At 43.3% G+C, this 25,918-nt stretch overlaps 1 protein-coding gene across 9 annotated transcripts in view; it reads right to left on the bottom strand.

The window, feature by feature from the left end:
* The window catches only part of LOC137616710 (uncharacterized), a 198,471-nt gene that overhangs the window by 92,851 nt on the left and 79,702 nt on the right, over positions 1-25,918 (bottom strand). For all 9 annotated transcript variants that reach the window (XM_068346711.1, XM_068346706.1, XM_068346705.1 and 6 more), the window contains 6 exons: positions 17,796-18,118; positions 15,485-15,696; positions 8,445-8,580; positions 4,186-4,301; positions 1,899-2,085; positions 629-897 (listed from right to left, as the gene is read on the bottom strand). In XM_068346711.1, the coding sequence (XP_068202812.1) occupies positions 629-897; positions 1,899-2,085; positions 4,186-4,301; positions 8,445-8,580; positions 15,485-15,696; positions 17,796-18,118 (1,243 nt within the window). The remainder of the gene's footprint in view (positions 1-628; positions 898-1,898; positions 2,086-4,185; positions 4,302-8,444; positions 8,581-15,484; positions 15,697-17,795; positions 18,119-25,918) is intronic.

Genomic DNA, 25,918 nt, shown 5'->3' with positions numbered 1-25,918 from the left:
CACAGCCCACCCTCCCCCGTTATCCACCACAGATGAAGCTTCATAATGCCGAATCCCCTACTGAATATCAATATCAACAATTAATACTAATTTATATAAGAATTTTAAAATAAAGACTAAATAGCCTTGGAGAGGATGCAACAGTATGTGCAAGCTCGTTGCAGCTGAAGACAAAAGAGAAGTCTTTGACCTGCGCTCACCAACTGTTTGTAACTATCTCGTTGACGATTTAAATACCCGTTCAAGGTCTGCTGAAGATATTCCCACCATTAAAGAATGAAAGGAATCTGTACACGTAGGAACAATTCATTCTAACTTATCAAACTAAGCATTCTCTACAGAAGTTATTATACAAAATAGATTTCATAAAAACAAAATGCCTGTACTTTTCTTTGCTCTATGTTTGGGAATTTTATATCATACAAGAACTTGAGAAGCAAATAATAAACATGTAAAAAGCACAAGATTGGTTAATGTTTATGTCTATCAAAAGTTAATATTTGTATACAAGCACTAATGAGTAATACAATATTTGAAGACAACTCATAGAAATGACAAAATCAAGTATCAAAGTTTATCTTTATCTATAAGAGCATACATGAGTTGGTAAGTAATGCGAATAAAGTACCTTGATTGTCGATAATGATTATCAGAATACTCATGTAATGGTGCTGTACCCCAGGTGGCTGTGGTACCCCCATCCATTCTATCTGATGCATTATCAGATATATTGTCTGAAATATTATCAGAAATATTATCCATGTTCAGTGAAGAGGATTTACCCATGCGACGCATAAGGGCTTCCAGAGCATTTTTCTTCTGCCTCAATTCTTCTTGTAGGGCAATGACCTCAGTCATCCTTGGGTCCACATTTGACGTTCTTTCCTGCCACAATGCCTAGAAAAAAATACAAACAATTAACCTCATACTATCTATGTTGCTAGGGCTAATGTATAAAAATCTGCTTCGAAAGCCATCCCTTTACCCCCATGGACGTACCGGTACGTCCTTGCAAAAAAATGCTATACAAATTTTTTTCTTTATATTTTGGATAATTTTTTGAGAAAATTCAGGCATTTTCCAAGAGAATGAGACCAACCTGACCTCTCTATGACAAAAATTAAGGCTGTTAGAGCAATTTAAAAGAAATATACTGCAAAATGTGCTGGGAAAAAAAATAACCCCCTGGGGGTTAAGAGTTGGAAATTTCCAAATAGCCTGGGGGTAAAAGGGTTTAATTCCACTTTTATCCAGCACCTTCTAGGCCAGCCTCAATTTATCCCAGCAATTTTGAGTCACGTTATACCATCTCGATAACGACTCTCATTTTCATGTTGAATAACATTTCACTACTTCTTAACATATAAACATTTCTCAATTTTAGTTCCTCTTATATCATATACCTTACACAAACACTTCATCTCAAGCACTTTCATCTTCTTCATCCACATCCAACAATCCCACATCAATTCCATAATATAAAATAAAGTTGACTCAATTCTTTCTGACATTCTAACTTTGGTTTCCATCCATATTCATCTCTCCTAAATCATTAAAGATATCTACTTAACTACTCTAAGGCTCACCTCTTCCCTCACCTAACAATCAACAACTGTATTTACTCAGACATACTGATACAAATATACCATGGTATCAAGAAACCCAAACTTTATACAGTACTTAACATGGGGTGAGAGATGAAGAGATCTAACTATACTTATGGGCGATCTCTCCCCATTTAATCTTTTCTCTATAATATATTTATCTAGATGCTCATTTCCAGTAACAATATGAAACTTGGTAATTAACAGTTTGTCCTTTTAAATAGAACAAAAGAACATTAAAATTATTCATAGCCACAAAGGACAATCAATTATAAACAGAAACTAACAGCCCACCTGTGGTTGTTTTTTTATTGCTCCCTTTTCATGGCCATGTCTTGACCCCTCATTTATAGCCGATATTCTTGAAGTAGTCTTGTTGAGTCTCTTCTGCATGGCCGATATCTCTCGATTTTCTTGTTCCCTCATGTATCGCTCATTACGGCCAACAGAAACACTTGGTTCACCATGACCGGAACTTCCTCTGTTAATAAAAAAGCTCACATGATGCATATGAAAAAACACAAACAATAATTATCTAAGAGAAAGCTATAATTCAATTTCTACATGATAATACTCATAATACTCATAGACCTCCTAAGTTATGAAGAGCACATTTTGTGAGTAATCAAACAATAGTAATGGGCTTCTTTTCTGTGATCTATAGAAAATACTAATAAAAATCTTGACAGTAATGTCGATACCAAGTAAATTGATCCAATATTTGATTTTGTGAGTGCAATTGATCTATCTTTGAAGGAGAGAGAAAGGCAACCTATAAACCAGAGAGTCTCAAACTTGATATCCAATATAATTTGTATGCAACAATAGATCCACAGATACTATACAATTTCTATAGCCTTCAAGCAAAATATAAACAACCATATTATCAAGAGGATAAATTACAGTAAAATGGATTTTATTACTGTTATGAAGAGTATGCTGCGAGCTCCCTTACACGGAAAAACTTTCCTAATACTCTACATTATGCAATTTAACATTGCTAATACTCGACTTCATAGAATGTACATGTAGTGCAATTTCTTAAAATTTATGTTTTCAAATGAAAAGTCAGCAATGTCACTAATAAGGTAGTGTAAATAATAAAAAAATCAAGTACTAATAAAAAGCAGAATTATAAAATCAAGGGTTACCGTTTAGGAGCACGTGGAAGCTTTTATGATCAACTTTAAATTGAGACATGTATGAAATTGAATCTCGACAAAATGTTTTATTTCGATACTAACTTAATGTTAATATTGCTTTGTACAAGCAGCTGACTCAATATCAATGTTATCCACCACCTCCCCCAAAAAAGTATCCCATTTTCTCCCCTTTATGAGCCAACGTCTCTTGTCCAGAAAGGTGATATCTTATGGTTAAAATCTACCTAATTCAGTATCAATGTCGAAACTTATCTCCTATCCTCTTGACTTCATTAGTCAAATGGAAGGAGTGTGTTCATGTATATAAATATTAGATATAAAAATAAATTCTATTATTCAAATTATATTTATTTCTATGAACCTTTCCAGAGGTTCATATTACTGACTCACTCCTACATTTAAGGTGGGGGCTCATGTGTCATGAAGGAAAGACAGGAAATTTAAAGTTCACAAGTCTCATCTCTTGGTGTAATGCCTCAGTAGTAAACCATTATAACTAAGGTCTATTCTAAAGACCTCAAAGACTTAGTAAATTCATCCATTAATAAAATCAATATAAAACCAACTTTTATTAAAACATTCCAAGACGATACTATGGTAACTAAAGGCCCGTAAGTTGATAAGATAATCAGGATTCTTCAACATAATGTTTAGTACATTCCAATTTGGTGAGCTCTGATCTGCAGCTAAACTCTTTCTGAAGACATTTTCCTACAAAATTTCAGCAATGTAGCTGCACTTCTAATACCATGTCCACTAATTGACAAATCTTTCCTCCTGAGTTGGAAGCAACTCCTTGTGAGCCTTAGAGGTAAATCTTTTAAGCAGAAAAGATAAGCATTTGGACGAAGGAGGATTTGACAACCTAAGAAAGTAGTTCGAGGTAAGTACTCCGTGTTGGAACAATGATGCTTTAATAGCCCATCCCGACTAAAGAATTTAATTTTCTGATCGAGTTGTAATTTCTTTTTCCAAAGATATCATTTGAGAAAATTGCAGTATATTTTATGTTTTAATAATCATTCTTAGTTCTGAAAGCAGGCAAAAGCAATAATATCCTCTTATATTCTACAAAACCGGAAAATTTAAGTTTTCGGGGAAACTTCAATATTGAGTCGGCTTAGGAGACAAAGCAATAAGAAAATCTCGGGAGGTTCATAGAAAAAATGGTGGTATTCTTCAATCTGTGACATAAAAGATATAATTTCAAAATTTTTTTAAATAATTGATTATAATTTGCCCGTATCACGACACTTGCGTAAAATGAATTACAACCTTCTACAGATCTCCAGGCTCTTAAATAATTAATACCCCATTATTTACACAGTGCAGCATAAAACAAAAAGTTACCAACTTCCCTTTTACCATGATCTAGTCTAAAATTAAATGTGAAAGTAAACATAATACTATTTCTTCACCTTCGAGAACTTCTTTGGTAACGTCTTGATGTTCTTGTGTCATCCTCCGATTCTTCCTCTATAACTGGAACATCACTTAACTGACGTCTTGATCGATTGCCAACAGGGAAATCAGTCTGAAACAGAATGTTTACAAATGACATTCTCTTCCTTCTACTTAAATACAAATAGTTGATAGGCCTAACAACCAAGTAAATTTGCTAAATTGTACTATGATTATCTCAAAAAAAGGGCATATAACAAGACCAACAAAATAAGGTCCATTTACCAATATCATCAGTAAAAGGAACATGTACAATCAGTAAAATCAAGTTTACATAAAACAGGTGATTTTAATACACAATACATACATACATACATATACCAAGGCACTTCCCCCAATTTTTGGGGGTAGCCGACATCAACAAATGAAACAAAAACAAGAAAGGGTACCTCTACTCTCTACGTTCCTCCCAGCCTAACAAGGGACTAAACCGAGTTCAGCTGGTACTGCTAGGGTGCCACAGCCCACCCTCCCCCGTTATCCACCACAAATGAAGCTTCATAATGCTGAATACACAATACTTTATGTAAAAAATATTTTCCTGTTAAAATATAGCATCCAAAATCACCTAAAATTTCTAAATTCAAGAACTGATAAAGAACCTTTAAATTACATTAATAATACTGAAATTTTTGTCCCCACACTCATCAAGGCACTAACGCTTTGGATAAAAGAATTAGTATTATGTAACTAGAGGGATTACAGCTTCAACCTAGCAAACTAAAAACCATAACACACCTAGCCTATTTCTCCCTAGCCACTACTAATGTTGCCTATTTATGGCAAGACTGACAATTAGGTAAATATTCAAAATGAACATTCCCAACTGCCCTTGTACCAGATGGGTGACTTGTACTTTAATCCTCATTCTGTTATGCTCCAACCCAGGGATCAAATGAGTACAGGGATGAGAGGAGGGAATGCTCATTATCAATGGATTTGTATATAAAATTATTTTATTATCAAAACATTGTTTATTCATGACCAATTAATCATCACTTTCCTGGATAATACTAAAAGGATTCAATATACAAATCCATTAATAATGAGCATTCCCTCTTCTCATCCCTGTACCAATTTGATCCTTGGGTTGGAGCATAACAGACTGAAGATTAAAGTACAAGTCACCCATCTGGTACACACATTTGTATTGAAGTACAAGACGGTTCATCAGAGTAACCTGTTATGTGTGAGTGACTTTTCTCCAACAGCCATAGGACACCTAACTGCAAGTAAATTACTTGAGCCCTTGAGCCATGAATAAGACTTGTCTGTGAACCACAGGATCTCAAGGTCTCCTCGAAACAGTGGGCTCTATTTTATAGGGATATGGATTTTTTCCTTCAACATTGGAAAAGGTACGTTATTTTGTATCAATGATGCTGTCCAGTTCTTTGCTAGCTGGAGCATGAAGGGCCAAATTCTGAGCATGATGAAGGAGTGCCTTTTTGGCAGAGACCCTATGACCTATCACTCATTGCTATTAATTAAACAATTGGGCTGCAAGACATGAAAGAGCGGGGGGGGAATAGTTTTCTAATCCTGTACTTCAAAATTTTCACTAACCATTGTAGTGTCCATCTCCATCTTAAGGTGAATGTAAAGATCTGATAATACTGCCAGTACAATATAGAGCTTTTTCTTGAAGGTGCTAGATTTATCAAGTTGTCTAGGTATCAAAGAAGATGAATGCCTTCTCTCCATTAATTTCAAGACACCACTGTTGACAGCATTCTCGTGTACACCTGCAATGCAGCTGCCAGGCTGAAGCATTGGGCCTTAAACAGAAACCCATTGCCTGACCAAATGAAACATAAACTTCCTCGACATAGGATAAAAGGAGATGTGGAAATAGGTACCCTTCCTAACACCCCTATCTCAATCTTGAGTTGTTTCTATGAGGAAGTTTTAGATATGACAGGATTTATCACCTTTCATAAAACCTTTGGTACTGAAGAACAATGGAAATATTTGTGTAACTTCCTTTACAGACTCCTCCTATTCAGGGGCTCTGATTTTGAGACTTTCTGGCATAGGGATGCAACCAGACAAGATAATATAGGAAGCTGCAATTAGAAATGGTATGTGGGGAGGCTTCCTGCTAAAGTCACTCAAATTTCTGAGTTGACTCAATTTTTCCCATAGTCCTTCAACAAATTCCAGAAAGTGGAATATATCTGATGCTTTTCCCACAGTCATGTAACAAACTCCAGAAAGAGGAATATATCTAATGCTTTCCCCACAGTCATATAACAAACTCCTGAAAGAGGAATATATCTAATGCTTTCCCCACAGTCATATAACAAACTCCTGAAAGAGGAATATATCTAAATCTTTTCCCAGAGTCATTTAACAAACTCCAGAAAGAGGAATATATCTAAAGCTTTTCCCACAGTCATTTAACAAACTCCAGAAAGAGGAATATATCTAAAGCTTTTCCCATTCTCATTCAACAAACTCCAGAAAGAGGAATATATCTAAAGCTTTTCCCATTCTCATTCAACAAACTCCAGAAAGAGGAATACATCTAATGCTTTTCCCATAGTCGTTTAACAAACTCCAGAAAGAGGAATATATCCAATAGCTCTTTTGTTAAAGTGCTCAGAGGTCCAAGGGGGAGACGGAGCTAAAGAAGTCCTTGAAGGTTGCTACATTAGCCAAGTGGTGGACGGCCATATTACAATAGAGAATGGGGGACTTCGTACAGACTGCCTCATCCTCTTAATTTAGAAGACATATTTTACGAAATATCTTCTTTGGAAGGGTTACCTCGCGATAAAGAGAATTTATGGTGTCGATAACCAACAGAGGGCATCAGAGCTCAAGCCATTGGGAGAAAGATGGAATAAGGTCTCTTCTTTCTCCAAGAAGATTCCACCTTTGATGAGTTCTCTGAATCACTACAGGGTCTACAGCTACATTGATCATTGATCCCTTCTCTTCTCGTTTGAGAGCTGAACACAAGCAGTTCTTTCCTGCGCAGTTGGGGCACCAACCTCCTTTAAATGTCTGTTTGGCTAGGGAAGACCACAGGACTAGACTTCTGGTAGAATATGACTCGTTCTAGAGGCTTGTGGGAAAGCATTATGAGTCAGTAGCAATACTGTCCTAATACTCCAAACCACTAAATCCATTTATCCAACAGAAGTAGCCTATGCTATATGGAAAGACATAGATATACACCAGTTTGGTGGTGATGATCTACAGCATGCAAGCGCATTTGTGAGCAGTAAAGGGTTAGGTGGCAGAACTAAAGGCGACATTCGCGTGGAGGTAGCCAAGAGAGGAATCTTCTTCCTGGATTGCATGAAATATCGGGCCTAGACATCATCTCACTTTGACGGGGTAGCCAATGTGACACGCATCACTGACACCGAGATGCAACAGCTTCTCAACATGATTAACTATTCTAATCAGTAGAGTAAGTTATAGAAAAGCATTCTGTAATATAAAAGTGAACACAACAGCAGAACCATCTTAATTACCTGGCAAGCTGTCTCATGTGCATTGACATATTCAAAGTGTCCACTATCACTTAAAGCAAACAAACAAAGGCGCAGTCTGACAAGAGTAGGTATAGCTGAACAACCCTACCACAAAAAAGCACTGAACCTCATCATGAAACTGGCACAAAATTATAACACATCTCTCTCCTAAAGTAAAAGTAATAAGACATCTATAAACTAAAATAAATGTGGAGAGAAAACAGAAACTTGTTGGCTTACTCTCACAAATCAGTAATGTATACTAGGCTATCATTTATGAATGATAATTCAAGATGAAAATATCTTTGAAAGACTTACACAAAAGAAGGCAACTCACAGTTAATGGGTTGTTAACACTTTTACCCCCAGGCTATTTGGAAATTTCCAACCCTTAACTCCCAGGGGGTTATTTTTTTCCCAGCACATTTTGCAGTATATTTTTTTTAAATTGCTCTAAAAGCCTTAAATTTTTTCATAGAGAGGTCAGGTTGGTCTCATTCTCTTGGAAAATGCCTGAATTTTCTCAAAAAATTATCAAAAATATGAAAAAAAATTTTATAGCATTTCTTTGCAAGGACGTACCGGTACGTCCATGGGGGTAAAGGGATGTGTTTTGTGAAACGTACCAGTATGTCCTTTGGGGGTAAAAGGGTTAATGGGTTGTTAAGAACAAACAATATTATAATGAAAGAACTGAATATACTTTTCTCTTATATACTATATTTACTAACCTCTGCTTCTTCCAGCAGGCTGAGGTACTCGGGAGGAAGGACATCGCGGATATCCTGACGGTTTTTACTGGCAACTGTAATCATAGCCATTACGTCCTCCATCTTAGCAAGGCGGTCCTTAGCTTTTGCAATATCCCTTGAAATGAAAAATGTTATTTTGATTATAAAATAAATTTTTGAATATACTTACCCGGTGATTATATAGCTGCAACTCTGTTGCTCGACAGACAACTCTACGGAAAAACTCGCCAGCGATCGCTACACAGGTTGCGGGTGTGCCCAACAGCGCCATCTGTCGACCAGATACCCAGCTCTCAATGTAAACAAAGACTCAATTTTCTCCTCGTCCCACTGCGTCTCTATTGGGGAGGAAGGGAGGGTCATTTAATTTATAATCACCGGGTAAGTATATTCAAAAATTTATCTTATAATCAAAATAACATTTTTCAATATTTAACTTAGCCGGTGATTATATAGCTGATTCACACCCAGGATGGTGGGTAGAGACCAGTAATATATGTTTACACTTTTATGAGCTAAGAGTTTTTATTTCATTTTAGAAGTTATCAAAATAACACAAACAAAATAAATAGGTACCTGGTAAGGAAGTCGACTTGAACAATTACTCTGCCTTTTAAGTACGTCTTCCTTACGGAGCCTCGCGATCCTCTTAGGATGCTGATCGACCCCTAGGATCTGAAGTATCAAGGGTTGCAACCCATACAACAGGACCTCATCAAACCCCTAATCTAGGCGCTCTCAAGAAATGACTTTGACCACCCGCCAAATCAACCAGGATGCGAAAGGCTTCTTAGCCTTCCGGACAACCCATAAAAAAACAACATTTCAAGAGACAGATTAAAAGGATAAGGAATTAGGGAATTGTAGTGGTTGAGCCCTCACCCACTACTGCACTCGCTGCTACGAATGGTCCCAGTGTGTAGCAGTTCTTGTAAAGAGACTGGACATCTTTCAAGTAAAATGACGCGAACACTGACTTGCTTCTCCAATAGGTTGCGTCCATTATACTTTGCAGAGATATATTTTGCTTAAAGGCCACGGAAGTTGTTACAGCTCTAACTTCGTGCGTCTTCACCTTAAGCAAAGTTCGGTCTTCCTCACTTAGATGTGAATGAGCTTCTCGTATTAACAATCTGATAAAGTCTGACCAAGCATTCTTTGACATAGGCAAGGATGGTTTCTTAACTGAACACCATAAAGCTTCAGATTGGCCTTGTAAAGGTTTAGTACACTTTAAATAGAACTTAAGAGCTCTAACAGGGCATAAGACTCTTTCTAGTTCATTGCCTACGATCTCCGATAAGCTGGGGATATCGAAAGATTTAGGCCAAGGCCGAGAAGGCAGCTCATTTTTGGCTAGAAAACCAAGTTGCAGCGAACAAGTGGCTTTTTCTGACAAAAATCCGATGTTCTTGCTGAAGGCATGAATCTCACTGACTCTTTTAGCCGAGGCTAAGCATACCAGGAAAAGAGTCTTAAGAGTGAGATCTTTCAGGGAGGCTGATTGTAACAGCTCCAACCTGTCTGACATGAAGAATCTTAGTACCACGTCTAAATTCCATCCAGGGGTAGCCAAACGACGCTCCTTGGTGGTCTCAAAAGACTTAAGGAGGTCTTACAGATCTTTATGTTTGGAAAGATCTAAGCCTCTATGCCGGAAGACCGATGCCAACATGCTTCTGTAGCCCTTGATAGTGGGAGCTGAAAGGGATCGTCCTTTTCTCAGGTATAAGAGAAAAACAGCTATTTGAGCTACAGAGGTACTGGTCGAGGATACAGAAACTGACTTGCACCAGTCTCGGAAGACTTCCCACTTCGATTGGTAGACTCTAATGGAAGATGCTCTCCTTGCTCTAGCAATCGCACTGGCTGCTTCCTTCGAAAAGCCTCTAGCTCTCGAGAGTCTTTCGATAGTCTGAAGGCAGTCAGACGAAGAGCGTGGAGGCTTTGGAGTACCTTCTTTACGTGTGGCTGACGTAGAAGGTCTACCCTTAGAGGAAGACTACTGGGAACGTCTACTAACCATCGAAGTATCTTGGTGAACCATTCTCTCGCGGGCCAGAGGGAAGCAACTAACGTCAACCTTGTCCCTTCGTGAGAGGCGAACTTCTGCAGTACCTTGTTGACAATCTTGAACGGTGGGAATGCGTAGAGATCCAGATGTGACCAATCTAGGAGGAAAGCATCTATATGTATTGCTGCTGGGTCCGGGACTGGAGAGCAATAGATTGGAAGCCTCTTGGTCAGCGAGGTTGCAAAGAGATCTATGGATGGTTTCACCCCAAGTGGCCCAAAGTCTCTTGCACACATCCTTGCGGAGGGTCCATTCGGTTGGAATTACTTGCCCTTTCCGACTGAGACAATCTGCTATGACGTTCAAGTCGCCTTGGATGAACCTCGTTACTAGGGAGATGTCTTGACCTTTTGACCAGATGAGCAGGTCCCTTGCGATCTCGTACAACGTCAGTGAGTGGGTACCTCCTTGTTTGGAGATGTACGCCAAGGCCGTGGTGATGTCCGAGTTAACTTCCACCACTTTGCCTCGAAGGAGAGACTTGAAGCTTTTCAAGGCCAGATGTACTGCCAACAGCTCCTTGCAGTTGATATGCATGCTCCTCTGACTCGAGTTCCACAGTCCTGAGCATTCCCGACCATCTAGTGTCGCGCCCCAGCCCACGTCCGATGCGTCCGAGAAGAGAACGTGGTTGGGAGTCTGAACAGCCAGGGGAAGACCCTCTCTTAGGTTGATATTGTCCTTCCACCAAGTCAGACAAGACTTTATCTTTTCGGAAACCGGGATCGAGACCGCTTCTAGCGTCTTGTCCTTTTTCCAGTGAAAAGCTAGATGGTATTGAAGAGGACGGAGGTGTAGTCTTCCTAGTGACACAAATTGTTCCACGGATGACAGCGTCCCTACCAGACTCATCCACAGCCTGACTGAGCAGCGTTCCTTCTTCAGCATCTTCTGGATGGATAGCAGGGCTTGATCTATTCTGGGGGCTGATCGTCTTGTTGTTCAGCAACGTCCTCATCAGAGGGTTCCTCATCCGAAAACTGATGAGGAAACGGCAACGGAGTGGGCAACGTCTGGCTCGCTGAGTCCGGTCGCACTGGTGCATGCGTGACGGAGCCGGACGCAACATCATGGAACTGCTGCACAGTCTGTGAACTGTCAACAACCATGGGTGCGCGAGGAAGCACAGCGTCAACCCGAGACTGTCTAGACCATCTGGGTTGTGCAGTCAACACCCTACCGGGTTGCTGAGGTTGACGCACTGCGTCAAAACAAGTCACCTCTGCTAGTTGTTGAACATCCTGAACGTCAACAACCACCTCCGAGCGTCGCTTAACGTCAACGTGCGGCTGGCAACCCACACTGGGTCGCATCGGTGGAGGAACCACCTCAACTGGCAGACGCGAGTAGGTTACCTCAGCGTCAACAGGGCGCACAACCGACCGGTTGGAAGGTTGTTGGCCAGAAGGTTCGGTAGCAACCTTCTCCGCATTAAAGTCCTCTATCAAGGACGCAAGCTTGGACTGCATGTCTTGCAGCAAAGCCCATTTAGGGTCTACGGGAGCAGGTGCGGCAACAGACGGGGTTAGCGACTGAGGCGGTACCGCTTACCATCCCTGAAAGCCTTGTTATGCATGACATAATTGTACAGCAAAACTTCAAAGGCTCGAAAACAGCTGTGAAGTTGACCTGTAAAAAACTTGGAGCGTCTCCTGGCCAGGCACCAGGGAGAGTCTACGAGAATTGAGAAGTCTATCTGGGCAGAGGCATGAACTCCCAAGCCGAGAACTTCTCTCGTGTCATATCAGACTCTCGCTCTATAAACCAGTTTAAAAGAAGGGAAAGCAAAGGCTGTATCCCCCAAACTCCTCCTGGTGAAAAACCAGTCGCCTAGCCAACGTAAAGCTCTCTAGGAGAGCGAGAGAGCACTAGCTTAAAAACAACGGCTTCGAAGTAGCTAGGCCTAGTGTAAGCTCTGACGTTTAGGCGAACGAGGAGCAGCAGTTACAAAAAGATCCGGACAAAGATCCTTAAAAAAATCATCATGATTTAATTAAAGTCCATAGGGGGCTAAGCAGCTTTAGGCTCCTCTCCATCTGACAGAGTCCTCAAGGGAATATCAGTAGGAGGGGGAACAGCAACTTCCTCATCTACAGGAACCTTGTCCGATAAAAGCTGAGTCTCAAGCAAGGGAGAGACCTACCATGGTGGCAATGCTTTACAAGCAGAGTCCACACTCACTGGTGCATTAGTAGCGGACCAGAACGCAACGTCATGTAACTGCTTGACAGTCTGTGAACTGTCAACAACTGAACTGTCAACCACAACAGGTGCGTGAGGACGCACAGCGTCCACTCGAGACTGCTTTGACTGCCTAGACTGAGCATTCAAAACAACTCTAGAATGCGGAGGTTGACGCACAGCGTCAAAACAAGTCAACTCCGATTGTTAGTGAACGTCTTGAACGTCAACAGGAGCATCAGCAAGTGGCCTAACGTCCAAATGCGGCTGAAAAACCACACGAGACCGCATCGAGTGTGGTTCTAAACAACCTGACTGACGTGACTAAGCTACGCCAACGTCAACAGTAAGCACAAAGGAACGTTAGGTTGGCTGAAAGCCAGGATATCGATGAGATAAACGGCTAGACTCAACGGACTAATCGGCTGAATAGTCTTCCATAAGGGAGGCAAGCATATACTGCATGTCTTGCCATACAACCCATTAAGGATCAACGGAAATGGTTGTGGTAAGAGACGAGGGTAACGTCTGTGACCGCAACACTTTGCCAACAAAAAAAGACTCTCGGAGTCTGTGTTACGCTTTTGTTAGGCGGCGAGCAGTTATCCGATGACTGCATAGGGTCAGAGCTGTCCTAATGGTTGTAACCAGGACGCTGGACCTGTCCTGAAAGGACTGACTTTCGCTTAAGGGCTTCGAAACCTTGTGACAGGTTTCTTATGCGAAAAGCCTTCGGATGACGAGGAGAAACAACGTCTCTCTCGTCTTATGGTAGGGGAGATCTTGGTAAGATACACCCGATACCATAGAGGGAAAACGTCTGTTCGTTGATCAAGGCCTCTCGAACCCATAAGTCGTTTGACATTACTTCTCCCCTGGGCTTGGGAGCATGCAAGAGGTCCCGGACTAGGTGAACGACAGGCACGAACAGACGAACCCTCGGACGCAACACTGTAACACTTTGCGCATATCACTTTATCACTTCGATTTTCTGTTTTGCACTTATTTCACTGAAATCGAAACTTTTACTGATTTCTACCTGAAACACGCAATTCTACCCTTCATTAAAAGGTAGTAATTGCGAAATCAGTCGTATAATGCAAGCTCATTAATACCAGCAAAAAACAGAAAACATATTTTAAGATAAAAAAAAAAATCAGTGGCTGGGAAAGAGACTAAACACTAGTTCATATAAACTACGTTTTCAATCTCTCACCGCACATAGCCTGGGGACGAGAATAAAAAACTAAAAACGTTTTATCCTTCCTCCCCGTACAGAGACTAGGGACGAGAGTAACTCGAGAACAACGTTACCCGCTTGAACGGAACGTTTTCTCTCCTCTCTCCCCCTCCGTCTCTATCTCTCTCTCTCTTTCTCTCTTGATTTCGCACCTAAGAGAAGAGCCCAATTATATTTCGTCAAAAAAACATGTTATTTGACTAAAGGAAAAAACTGAAAGGTTTTTCAAATAAAAAGTTCCTTTAAAATAGAATTTAAAACATTTAAGCTAAGAAAGAATGAACAAAACGTCAGAATCGATTTACTCTTACTGCAAAGTGAAACCGTGATACACTCTCTCTCTATCGTAACGATAGAGCGCATGTTGAACGTCCTGAACGTCAACAACTGCGTAGCATAAATAAACTAAACGTTAGTTCATCTTTGAAAACAGTACGAAGACTATCAAAGAAATTCTTTCATAAAATATTACATTTAAAAAGTTTTAAATCCTTAGCTCTTTAAAAGCTAATTACGATATAAAGGGCTCAACGTTGATTAACTTCGGTTTCCAAGTTAGGACCGCCTACTCTCAGGAAAGGTCGCATATAAACAAAAAATTAAAATTTATTTTTATATGTTTATAATAAATGGAAAGTTAATCGAAGAGGCCTAATAAAGGCGGAGAGATATAAAATATATAGAGGAAAATCTATAAATAATTTATAACGTGATAAGATAATTACTAAAAGCCTAAACACACTTCCGTCTAAGGGAAGGGTCGGCCATTTAAAAGTGAAAGAAAGTCCATACTCTCTTTGTCACCATAATTAAATCTATCCAAAACGAGTTCAAGATTTAAGATGAAGATAAAACACCTGCATAGCGAAAGCTCAAAACTAGAATATAGTACTTCACCAAATAGATGTGAAAAACTCCAGTTTAGCAACAGCGAGTAAAGTACGTCTTGTCGACACCTCGACAGAGAGAAAATTGAGTCTTTGTTTACATTGAGAGCTGGGTATCTGGTCGACAGATGGCGCTGTTGGGCACACCCGCAACCTGTGTAGCGATCGCTGGCGAGTTTTTCCGTAGAGTTGTCTGTCGAGCAACAGAGTTGCAGCTATATAATCACCGGCTAAGTTAAATATTGAAAATCATATTATCAAACTAATACCAGACAATAATTCTATAATCAGTGACAAGAAATATAAAATAAAAATTATAAAAAGAGAGAGAGAGAGAGAGAGAGAGAGAGAGAGAGAGAGAGAGAGAGAGAGAGAGAGAGAGAATACATTCCATATACTTGAAATAATTATGTAGTGCTATAATGAATACATACTATATATTTCAAATGCAAATAATTATGTTTTTCATTAAATGGATGTGAAAGGATGGAAAAAAAAACACAAAAAACATACTAAAAATAAAAATAAATATAAGATAACTTTGACAGCTGCTCAAATTTTCTAGGCCTGTTTGTATGACACCCATCAATGGTTCACTTGTAATCTGAAAATACAACTACTGTATTCATTGACTTACTGGTATTTTGACATCACAATAGGATTCTGTCTTTCACTTTCGGTCAACTGAATGCGACGGCCTGTTATGCCAACAACTTCACCACCAACTGCCCCATCTACATCAGGTGTCAGGCATGCTTCCTCTAAAACTAGTTTAGCTCTTCTACTCTCAGCAACAAGGGCTTCAGCTTCTTCCAAACGCTTCTGGGATGCTATCATCCGTCTCTCATCCTAACAAAACATCGGAAGGAAAAAATTTAGAGTATCAGTTATTATATCCTAGAAAAATTAATACAACGTTAACCATATCACAGGTCTCAACAAAACCAAATAATCCAATTTTGGAATAATGAAAGGCAGCTTGGCCAAGACATGGCCCACCCTGACCATAAGCAAAATAAACCAGTGAAAAACTTCTTGGCTAATCCCACATTGCTGGATCTTTACGTTTTCTTATGAGTGCCTCCGATGCCTTAGATGACCGCGGAGGTAGCAGCAGTAGGGGATTCAGCATTATGAAGCTTCATCTGTGGTGGATAATGTGGGAGGGTGGGCTGTGGCACCCTAGCAGTACCAGCTGAACTCGGTTGAGTCCCTTATTAGGCTGGGAGGAACTTAGAGAGTAGAGGTCCCCTTTTTTGTTTGTTTCTTTTGTTGATGTCGGCTACCCCCCAAAATTGGGGGAAGTGCCTTGGTATATGTATGTATGTATGTTATAAGTGACAGAATTAATAGGCAGATCATTGATCAATCACAAAATATCCTTGAGACCCAACATACATAACGTCCCTGGGTCTTAGGTGGTCACTTATGCGAGAAGTAATGCGCAGGTCATTATGATGTCAAATGATATATTTGAGACCAAACATACATAAGCTAAGACCCAAGAAAACAAGGCAATGAATGCTAATAATTAAATAGATTGACCTGTGAGTAACCACCTCAAAATCCCCATTCCCTAGCTCAAAAGAAAGGTAGGGTTGTGTTCAATGACAAACTATGCAGACAGTGGAGAGCAAACTGAAAGTCTAAACATTGTGAGTTCTTCACGTTTTCAATGGGCTACCACAACGAAGTCTTTGAAAACTTGCAATTAGTGAAACTGAGACTCGTTCAAAGACATTTTGGGCAACTACACATACAATATAAAGAATGGATATATACTGTACTTATGTTTTCATAATTATTATAACAGTTACTCTACATTAATATCCCTCTTTACATTGTTCAACATACATAAGTTACTTTGGTATCTAATACAAAAACAAAATCTACTTTATGATGTTTTACCTGCCCTTACGTCAGTTTCTACATCATAAAATAATGATGAAATGCTGTATTGTATTATACAGAACAGTACTTCACTTGCAGGTTTATTTTATGTACGTATTTGGTTTTGATAAAATGATAGCAGGATGTAAGTAGTTTTTTGTGTTCAATACATATATGGAGAACATTTTAGTCCCTAAGTAAAAAATTAAAACCAATTAACAACGTAGAGTGGATTATACAGTCCAGTACGGTGAATCTTTTTTAAGCTATGAAATGGATATTTGAATTCTTTAAAGATATACTGTGCATACAAGACATAAAAACAAAACTTGATTTTGTTTATACAGTACTGTACAATATTTCAAACAATAAGATAATTTCATTTTTTCAATGAAATCAGTCATCTGCAATTTAAATATATATAAGCAAGGCTACGTTAGTTTTCATGACTACAATGTGTACAAAAACTTGTAGTCACAAAGTAGTTTGATGAAATAGAAACATGAATGTGCAATATATTCTATGGTTTAGTTTCTTCTCATCTGAGGTAACTTCAGCCTCTTGAGCACCAACCCCTTAACCAAATAATTGACAAGTCTCCAGGCCATTTTAGTGAAAATTTTACTTAACTCACCTTGGCACACAATTTATTACAGATAGAACTTACGTCTTTCATTCATATAGCAGAATAAATGTAATATATATTGCAGTACATATTTTGACAAATTTTCATGCATGTAAATTGTTTTTAGATCAAAACCAGTATTAACTAGGAGTAAAATATGCCCAATGGCATTGAAGAGAGTTGAAATATCTGGAGATAAAATATGTTCACTGACCCTAAAAGGGTTAAAAAACGGACAACATTGTTTTAGTTTAGTGAATTTATGCACCCAAATGATTTCAGCAGTATAAATAAATTGCATTGTTGATAGTAATGACCCAGAATCTGAGCATGTAACTTGTCTTAACAATATTTCTATTGGTGGATTAAGACAAGTGAAAGAATCCTTATACAGTAGTTCCTATTAAATAGTAAAATTAAGCAGTCAACTTACTTCTTTACGAGCGTTAGTTGCAGATTCTAAGAGTTTCTTCATATCAATAAATTGCTTTTGTAGACTTGCCAACTCATTTTGCTTGGATGAAACTTCTTCGGATATTCTGCTGACCCGTGCAATGGCAGAACCCAAGCTTACAGTATTCTCCCCATCATTTACGGTTCTCTGAGGACCCAATCCAGATGGAGTTGTAGTTTCATTAGTTGAAGGTTGCTCACTTTCAACACTCTGAAGGCCATCAGATTCTGCTGGAGTAACGGCTGAATTTGAAGGATCTGTTACAGAAGAGTTTCGGTGGGAGTCAGGGGCTCCTCCAGTATCTGTAAGTGGTAATAAAACATGTTACACAAAATATATTTATAGGATTTTCACTTTAATCTTATTGCCTATGTAGTAGCTTCCAGTAAAATTGGAGGATTATTGTTAGCATAAAAAGGCAATCATATACTATATAAGACTCACCCAGACAGTTAAAAAGGCTGATATCTACTACGAGATCAAAACAATATTGTCTGTACACTACGTATAAACGCCATGTAATTTATTTACAAATACGCGTAAGCATAATTGAAAAAATTGAAATGCATAGAGTTATTTCATAATAGCAAATGTTAAACAATTCCTGCTGATAACTAATATAGTCTAAATGTCAAAGTTATCAATTTGAAAAGAAAAAATCTAATTTCTTATATACAAAATAATTATTTTACATAAAACCCTATGTTCATGGTCAAGATATTTCCCCCAAACACTTCAGTCCCTATTACAAAAAATGGAAGTAGAAATGTCAGATCATAGTTGTGCTCATACTGTATTACTGTTCATCAGTCAGCTAATTCGGAAATTAATGTGAATTATACTTTTATAGAAATAATATATATTTATCATGCAATTTAATTATTTCTATATGGGATAACTAATTGTATAAGCAATTTTGAGGAAGTGTTTGGGTTCGAGTAGTCAAGTAATTGGTTGGATTAGAAGCTCCAAATACTTTACTGTAAGTAAAGAATCAGGTTTGTAAGAAATAAATAATCTTGTTTTTGAGAAATAACATTTGCTTCACAACTAACTGATCATATCAGACCTAATTCCAAGTTAAATAATGTTAAAGCTATTCAAAACTAAAAATCTATAACTTGGTCAATTTCTTATGCTGTCAACACTGAAAATCTGTTTGTTCCAACACGGAGTACTTGCATCGAACTACTTTCTTAGGAGTATCTGGGATCTCCTCCCAACCGACCAGAGTTTTGTGTAGTTTACCCTAGTCCCGTTTTCTATGAGGGGTAACCTCAGGTGGAGTGATACGCGCACTGAGGCTAACCCCGGGTCAGAGAACATGCTTGCTCAGGTCTCCATCTCCAGTAAGTTCTCTGGTCGCGTCGCGATAACATCTCGATGCTCTCTCCTTACCCAGTGCAACCCTTTGTGTCCCCAACCCCCTTTGTGTCTCACGCGGTCCCCACGTGGACCCATTGTGTTTATTCTATACCCTTTCCTACCCTTCTCCTCTGTGTTCGTCGTGTAGGGGCAGCTTATGTTCTCCTACAGCCTCGTGTCCGGAGTGTGAGTCCTGGAACGAGGTGCAGTGGGTGCGCTTCGGCACCAAGAAGAAGAAGGCATCCAAGAGGTCACATAGGAAGCCGAGCCTCTCCTCGCCGCTTACTTCTCCCGATGCCTCGTCGGATAGAGCTTCTCAGCCACCTTCCCCTACCCAGAGTAGGGGACGAGGTAAGTCAGTTGTGGGGAAGAGGTCCATTGCTCTTCCCCAGGAGTCTGAGTGGGTGCGGTATAGCACCAAGAAGAAGTAGGCGATGAAGAGGTCGCCTAAGAAGCCGAGCGTCCCTTCCTCCCTTGCTTCGCCGGGTGTCTCGTCTGACCGAGCTTCCCTACCACCCTCCCCTACCCAGAATAGGGGACGAGGTAAGTCCGTTGCGGGGAAGAGGCCTGCGGCCCTTCCCCAAGAGTCTGATCTTCAGGATAGTAGGGATGTGGGGTCATTCCAGGCGAGTGAGGGGCCTGAGGGAGGGGCGGGAGTGTGTACGGGAGACGGGGTCCTGGTGTAAGCAGGCCACGTCTCTTCTGATGACCCCATGTGGGGGAAAAATGTCCGTAATTCTTCTCCAGCCTCTTTGGCGTGTTTTTCAGTCACTTCTGCAGCCGAGGGCGCCGCCGAGAAGGAGCTTTCCCCGCCGTCGGACCCCATTGCGTGGGTCTCCTCCAAGAGCAGTGAGTGGGTGATGGTTCACCGCGACAGGCTGCTGGAGTTAGCTGCGGCGCCGGGCCCTTCAAGTTGGCGTCCGAGGACGAGCTCCCCGGATAGATACTCCTCCGGCAGCAGCGGCACCCGACGGAGGGACTCATCATGGCAGGTTCCAGTCGACAGGCGTAAGACCGCGAAGGTTCCGGCTCCATCCGCCCAGCGGAGAGTGTCACCCCTTCGGTCTGGCAGCTGAGTCCTGACCTCCAAAGGCCTCCTAGCTCGTCATGAGCGCAGCCCTCAGCTTTCCTCGACGGACAGGCTCGCAGATACGAGAACCTCCGGAAGAGATGTTGGACCCAGGACGGGGTCTCCCGTCCCGACGGCGATGTCCGTCCTTCGACGGAAACCCCCGCGAGAGCGTCGGTCCAGGACTCCCCCACGTGCGAGGTCCTTCGTTGGAGTACCCCCGTCACATGTGTCAGCACGCCTGTCGGAGGATCTCCCAGAAGGAGGCACAGAAGTCGTCGTCCCCCTAGGGAGGAATGGGTGCGTGTCACCATCCCACGCAGACACCTCCTGGGAGCTTCAGCAGTTCCAGGTACCTCTGGCTGGCTCCCAAGGGCTCGTTCTCCTGCTCCGAAGTACGCTCCCTACAGCAGGCTCTGGCAGACCGGCATAAGTCCGCGAAGGTTCCGACTCCTTCCGCCCAGCGGAGAGTCGCCCCTTCGGTCTGGCAGCCGTGTCCCAGCCTCCAAGACTTCGACAGGCCGGCCAGAACGTGAAATACAACCAGCAGCCACGAGGAAGCCAGCACCAACTTGGTCCTCCATGGGGAGAGACAAGTCCAGGACGGAAGCCTCCGTCCCAGCGGCGATGCCCGTCCTCCATCCAGAACCGCCGAAGTCGTACCACGACAAAGGATGCCTTCACCCTAAGCGGGGCCCCCCGTCGTAGGTACTCCTTCTCAGGCAGAAGGGCATCCGACGGAAGGCTCAGCGGACGAGACCCACCATACAGAAAAGTACTAGCCCTCATCAGACGGCACCACAGGCTAGACGAACTGAAGCCCGCGATGGATGAGGACTGGCTCTCGGGCCTCAGCAGGTGGGTAGATACCCTCGTGCAGCAGAGGCCCTCACTGGCTGGCTCCCTAGAGCTCCTTCGCTATCCTCGCGGTACGTCTCCTCCAGCAGACCCGATCATCAACGGAAGTCATCGCACCAGGTCTCGGTCGACAAGCATAAGCCCGCGAAGGTTCCGACTTCTCCCGCCCAGCGGAGAGAGTCTCTCCTTCGGACTGGCAGCCTTGTCCCGGCCTCCGGTTCTTCGATGGCCCGCCCTGAACGAAGGAACCAACCAGCCAGCACGGGGAAGCCCGCGGCTCCATGGATCTCCGCAATAGCTCCATCCGTCCAGCGGAGGCAGCCGCTGGCTCGACCCAGCAGCATGGCATCCATACCTGGTACCACGACAGCTCCATTCAGGCTTCGTGGTCAACCGCTGGTATACCAGGGTACTCACACCCCACGGATTCCTCGGGAGGGGGTAGACCTATGACGTACAGTATACCTCCGTCCCGGTGGCTCCATCCGTGATGGAGCTAGCCGCTCGATCGTCCCGGCCAGCCCCATCCAAGCATTGGAGGTGGCCGCTGACACATCCATGATGGCTACCTCCGTCCCGGCAGCTCCATCCGTGATGGAGCCAGCCGTGCCATCGTCCCGGCCAGTCCCATCCAAGCATCGGAGGCGGCCGCTGACATGGCAGGGTACTTAAACCCCACGGATTTCCCCGGGAGGGAGTAGACCCATGACGGATACCCCCGTTCCTGACGGCTCCATCCGTGACGAAGGAAAAGTGGTTTTCCCCGTAGCGGGTAGAACAGGGCTATTGCCTAACCAGTGCCTGCCTCAGTGGCCGCTGGAGAGGTCCCCCCGCACCTTTGCCCAGTGCCTCTTCGGCTCCGTCAGCCCGTCGGATGTAGAAGTTGGCACACGTATCTTTCCCTTGCCTTGCCCCCCGTAGAGGAGCTTCGACTCCACAGTTAGCCTTCAGACCCTCCTACTCGGGCTCCAGGAGAGGGCGTTCAGGCCACGGCTCTCAAAGGAGATAGGAGGGGAGGCCCCCTACTCCTGCCGACGCCTCAGGTGGGAAGATGCCAATACGATCTTGGCAAGCATGGCGGGACCACGGAGCGGATCCGTGGACCGTAGCAGTACTAAAGGAGGGGTACAGGCTGCCCTTCCTAGCGGACCCCCACCTCGGATCCCAGATCAACAGGCGGAGTGGTTGGCACCCAAGGACCCCTTGAGAGTAGCAGCATTGCAGGAAGAAGGCTCGGCAATGATGGCGAAAGGGGCAGTAAAACCAGTCAAGAAACCGGGTCCAGGGTTCTACAGCAGGCTCTTCCTGGTGGAGAAGGCGACAGGGGTCTGGAGACCAGTCATAGACCTTTCAGCCCTCAACAAATTCGTGCGCAACACCGACTTCAAGATGGACACTCCGAAGTCTGTCCTAGCGGCCTTGAAGGAGGAGGACTTCATGAGGTCCATAGGCCTCAAAGACGTCTACTTCCAGGTCCCTGTCCATCCCTCCAGCAGGAAGTTCCTAAGGGTAAAATGGAGTACCCAAATGTTGCAGTTCAAAACCCTATGCTTCGGACTGTCGACAGCCCTCAGGGCTTCACGAGGTCTTCGCAACAGTTTCAGACTGGGCTCACGAACAGGGCATCCGCCAGATTCGGTACCTAGATGACTGGCTGTTGCTTTCAGCCTCAGAGGAAGTACTGAGGGAACAAGGCGCGAAGCTCCTGCAGTTCTGCAACGTCTTGAGTATCATCATCAACCTGGAAAAGTCCCAGCTGATACCCTCCACCAGGATGACCTACCTAGGGTTGGTCCTAGACTCCCGGATGGCGAGGGCCTTCCCCTCCGCGGAGACTGGACAACCTGAAACAGATACTCTGGCCCTTCCTGTCGGGCCAGCCCAGGAGAGCCAGGGACTGGCAAAGACTGATAGGACTCCCCGCACAAGATAGTCCGGGGTCCCCGGAGACGAAGGAAGTCCTGGAGTGGTGGCACATCAGAACGAACACCCTCAAGGGAATGCCCTTCGCAACCAACCCTCTGGAGATGCTCCTGTTCACGGACGCAACCAAGGAGGGCTGGGGTGCCCATCTTGACAAAACGGCAAAAGGTAAATGGGAAGTCGAGGAGACGAACCTGCACATAAACGTGCTGGAGATGAGGACCGTATAAAGGGCGTGCCTAGAGTTCGTCCATCTACCCTGGGGAAGCACCGTGGCTACGGTGTGCGGCAACGCCACGGTGGTGGCCTACGTGAAAAAGCAAGGAGGACTGAAGTCGAAGGAACGGTGCAGTCTCACCATGGAGTTCATGGAATGGGAAGAAGTGGAACAAATCAATTTTTCAGCCAGGTTCTCTCCAGGGAAGAGGAATGTCCTGGCCGACGGCCTCAGCAGGATAGGTCAAGTGGTAGGGCCCGAGTAGTCCGTACACCCAGAAGTGGTCAAAACCCTCTTCCTGAAGTGAGGCTCGCCGGTGATAGACCTCTTCGCCACAAGACTAAACGCACAGCTCCCCGTGTTTTGTTTTCCTGTGCCAGATCCAGCAGCAACGTTCGAGGAAGCCTTCCAACACCCTTGGGGTAACCTCGACATTAACGACTTCCCACCCTTCGGGATGCTCAGACAGGTCCTCACAGGGTGAGACGGACGGCCAACCTGTGGGTGACTTTGGTAGCGCCCTGGTGGCCAGAGAGAGAGTGGTTCGCGGATCTAAAGGAAATGGCAGGCCTTCCACCTGGGCCATTTCCAGACAGACCAGACCTTCCCCGGCAGCCTCACTTCCAGAGGTTCCACGAAAACCCTCGGTCCCTCCGCCTTCACGCGTGGAGGTTATCGAGCGTCTCCTGAGAAGGAAGGATTTACGCCGAGGACGGCATCAAAGATGTCAGGGTACCTGAGGCGTTCGTCAGTCAAGGTGTACCAGGCATAGTGGGCTACCTTTTCTAAGGGGTACTCCTCGAACAACATCAGGCCGTTAGGGGCCTCCATTCACGAGGTAGCAGACTTCCTGGTCTATCTCAGGGACGAAGTGGGCACGTCCATCCCAAGTCTTCCTCCTGAAGGACCTAGACCTAGGTGCCTCCGGATATATCTCGACGCTCATCAAGAGATTCGTGCAGTCGTGTTCCCCCCAAGCCGCTAGAGTGCCCCAGGGGGATGTGGCTAGGGTACTGAAGATGCTTTCGGAACCTCCCTTCGAGCCTCTAAAAGACATTCTAGACAAGGAGCTCACCCTCAAGGCAGTCTTTCGTTTAGCTCTGGCATCAGCAAAGAGTAGGTGAGATTCATGGCCTGTTGTACGAGATCTCACACTCGAAGGGCTGGCGAGAAGCTACCTTCAGATTCTTACCCTCCTTCGTAGCCAAGACTCAGAATCCAGCTGCTTGGGACCCCAAAGTTGAAGGGTCCTGAGGGACTTGCTGCTGTGCCCTGTCAGGGCAGTATGGCAGTACTGTATTTAGAGAGGACAGCTAGACTTCGTCCCGAGATCAAGAGTCTGTTCATTTTCCTCGGGACTGTGAAGAAGCCAGTCTCCAAGAACACTATCACCTTCTGGCTAAGGCAAGTGATCGTCAGGCCCTACAGTGGTGCAGGGGTCCCCCTTCCAGGAAAGCCCAGACCCCACGACATTAGGGGTCTAAATACTTCATTGGCGTTTGAGAAAAACATGGCAGTGGGCCAAATCCTGAGGGCAGGTACTTGGTCTAGCCAGTCGACCTTTACGGCTCACTACTTGAAGGACTACTCGAGAAAGTCCCTGAACAGGTTCTCGCTCGGCACTGTCATTTCCGCACTCCAAACGGTTTAAAGGTGTAGCCCCAGTGGTAACTGCGGGTAGTAAGTCCAAGAGACACAGGTTCCTTCCTGAGCCCCCTTGTTCTTCCTTCCCCTATTCCCTTACCGGAAATGACTCGGGTAGCCCCCTGAAACTGCCATGGGATACACTATCATTGGAAGGACATGTCTCCTAGGATTCTTGCAGAAGTGAGTTACTTAGACACTAAGATGGTTTTTTGCGTAGTTTTCCCTATTTTCTCGTGTTTTCCTTGAGGTCAGCAGAACCTAGTCTCCTACCTAGGTTCCTCTTCTATACTCGTCACGGTCTCTAGGTCCTGAAGGACACTCCCACCTCCTAAGGTATAAGTCTCCTAAGAAAGTAGTTCGAGGTAAGTACTCCGTGTTGGAACAAATCACAAATTTTAAGTAATTTGTATTTTTCCTAACAGTACTTACCTCGAACTACTTTCGGGTAATGGCCCGCCCTTCCTACCCCGAGTGCCTTGCTGGACTTCATAGATACCTAAGCTATCAAGAACTTACTGGAGATCGAGACCTGAGCAAGCATGCTCTCTGACCTGGGGTTAGCCTCAGGGCGTGTATCACTCCACCTGAGGTTACCCCTCATAGAAAACGGGACTAGGGTAAACTACACAAAACTCTGGTCGGTTGGGAGGAGATCCCAGATACTCCTAAGAAAGTAGTTTGAGGTAAGTACTGTTAGGAAAAATACAAATTACTTAAAATTTGTGATTTACATTGTCAAAACTATTGACAGGAAGGTCCTACAAGAAAATAAATGTGATTACTCAAGTTTAATCCTTTCTAGCTATTATTCAAATGGCTAATTTCTAACTTCTGAACGTGTTAACAGTATTTCCTAATCATTCTAACAATTTCTTCTTCTACTACTACTACTACTATTACAGTGGGTGGAAGCAGTTGAATTCAGTTTTGCTGAAAGCATACTCTCATTATTATACGAGGGCTTGTATTTGTATAAGAACAATCTGGAACTCTTAGATACAGAAAGGGGTTAACCTTGGGAGA

This window comes from Palaemon carinicauda, chromosome 22, assembly GCF_036898095.1.
Source record: "Palaemon carinicauda isolate YSFRI2023 chromosome 22, ASM3689809v2, whole genome shotgun sequence".
In the NCBI taxonomy this organism is placed as follows: Eukaryota; Metazoa; Arthropoda; class Malacostraca; order Decapoda; family Palaemonidae; genus Palaemon; species Palaemon carinicauda.
The sequence above is the reverse complement of the archived record's forward strand: the minus strand, read 5'-3'. Positions and strand labels throughout refer to the sequence as shown.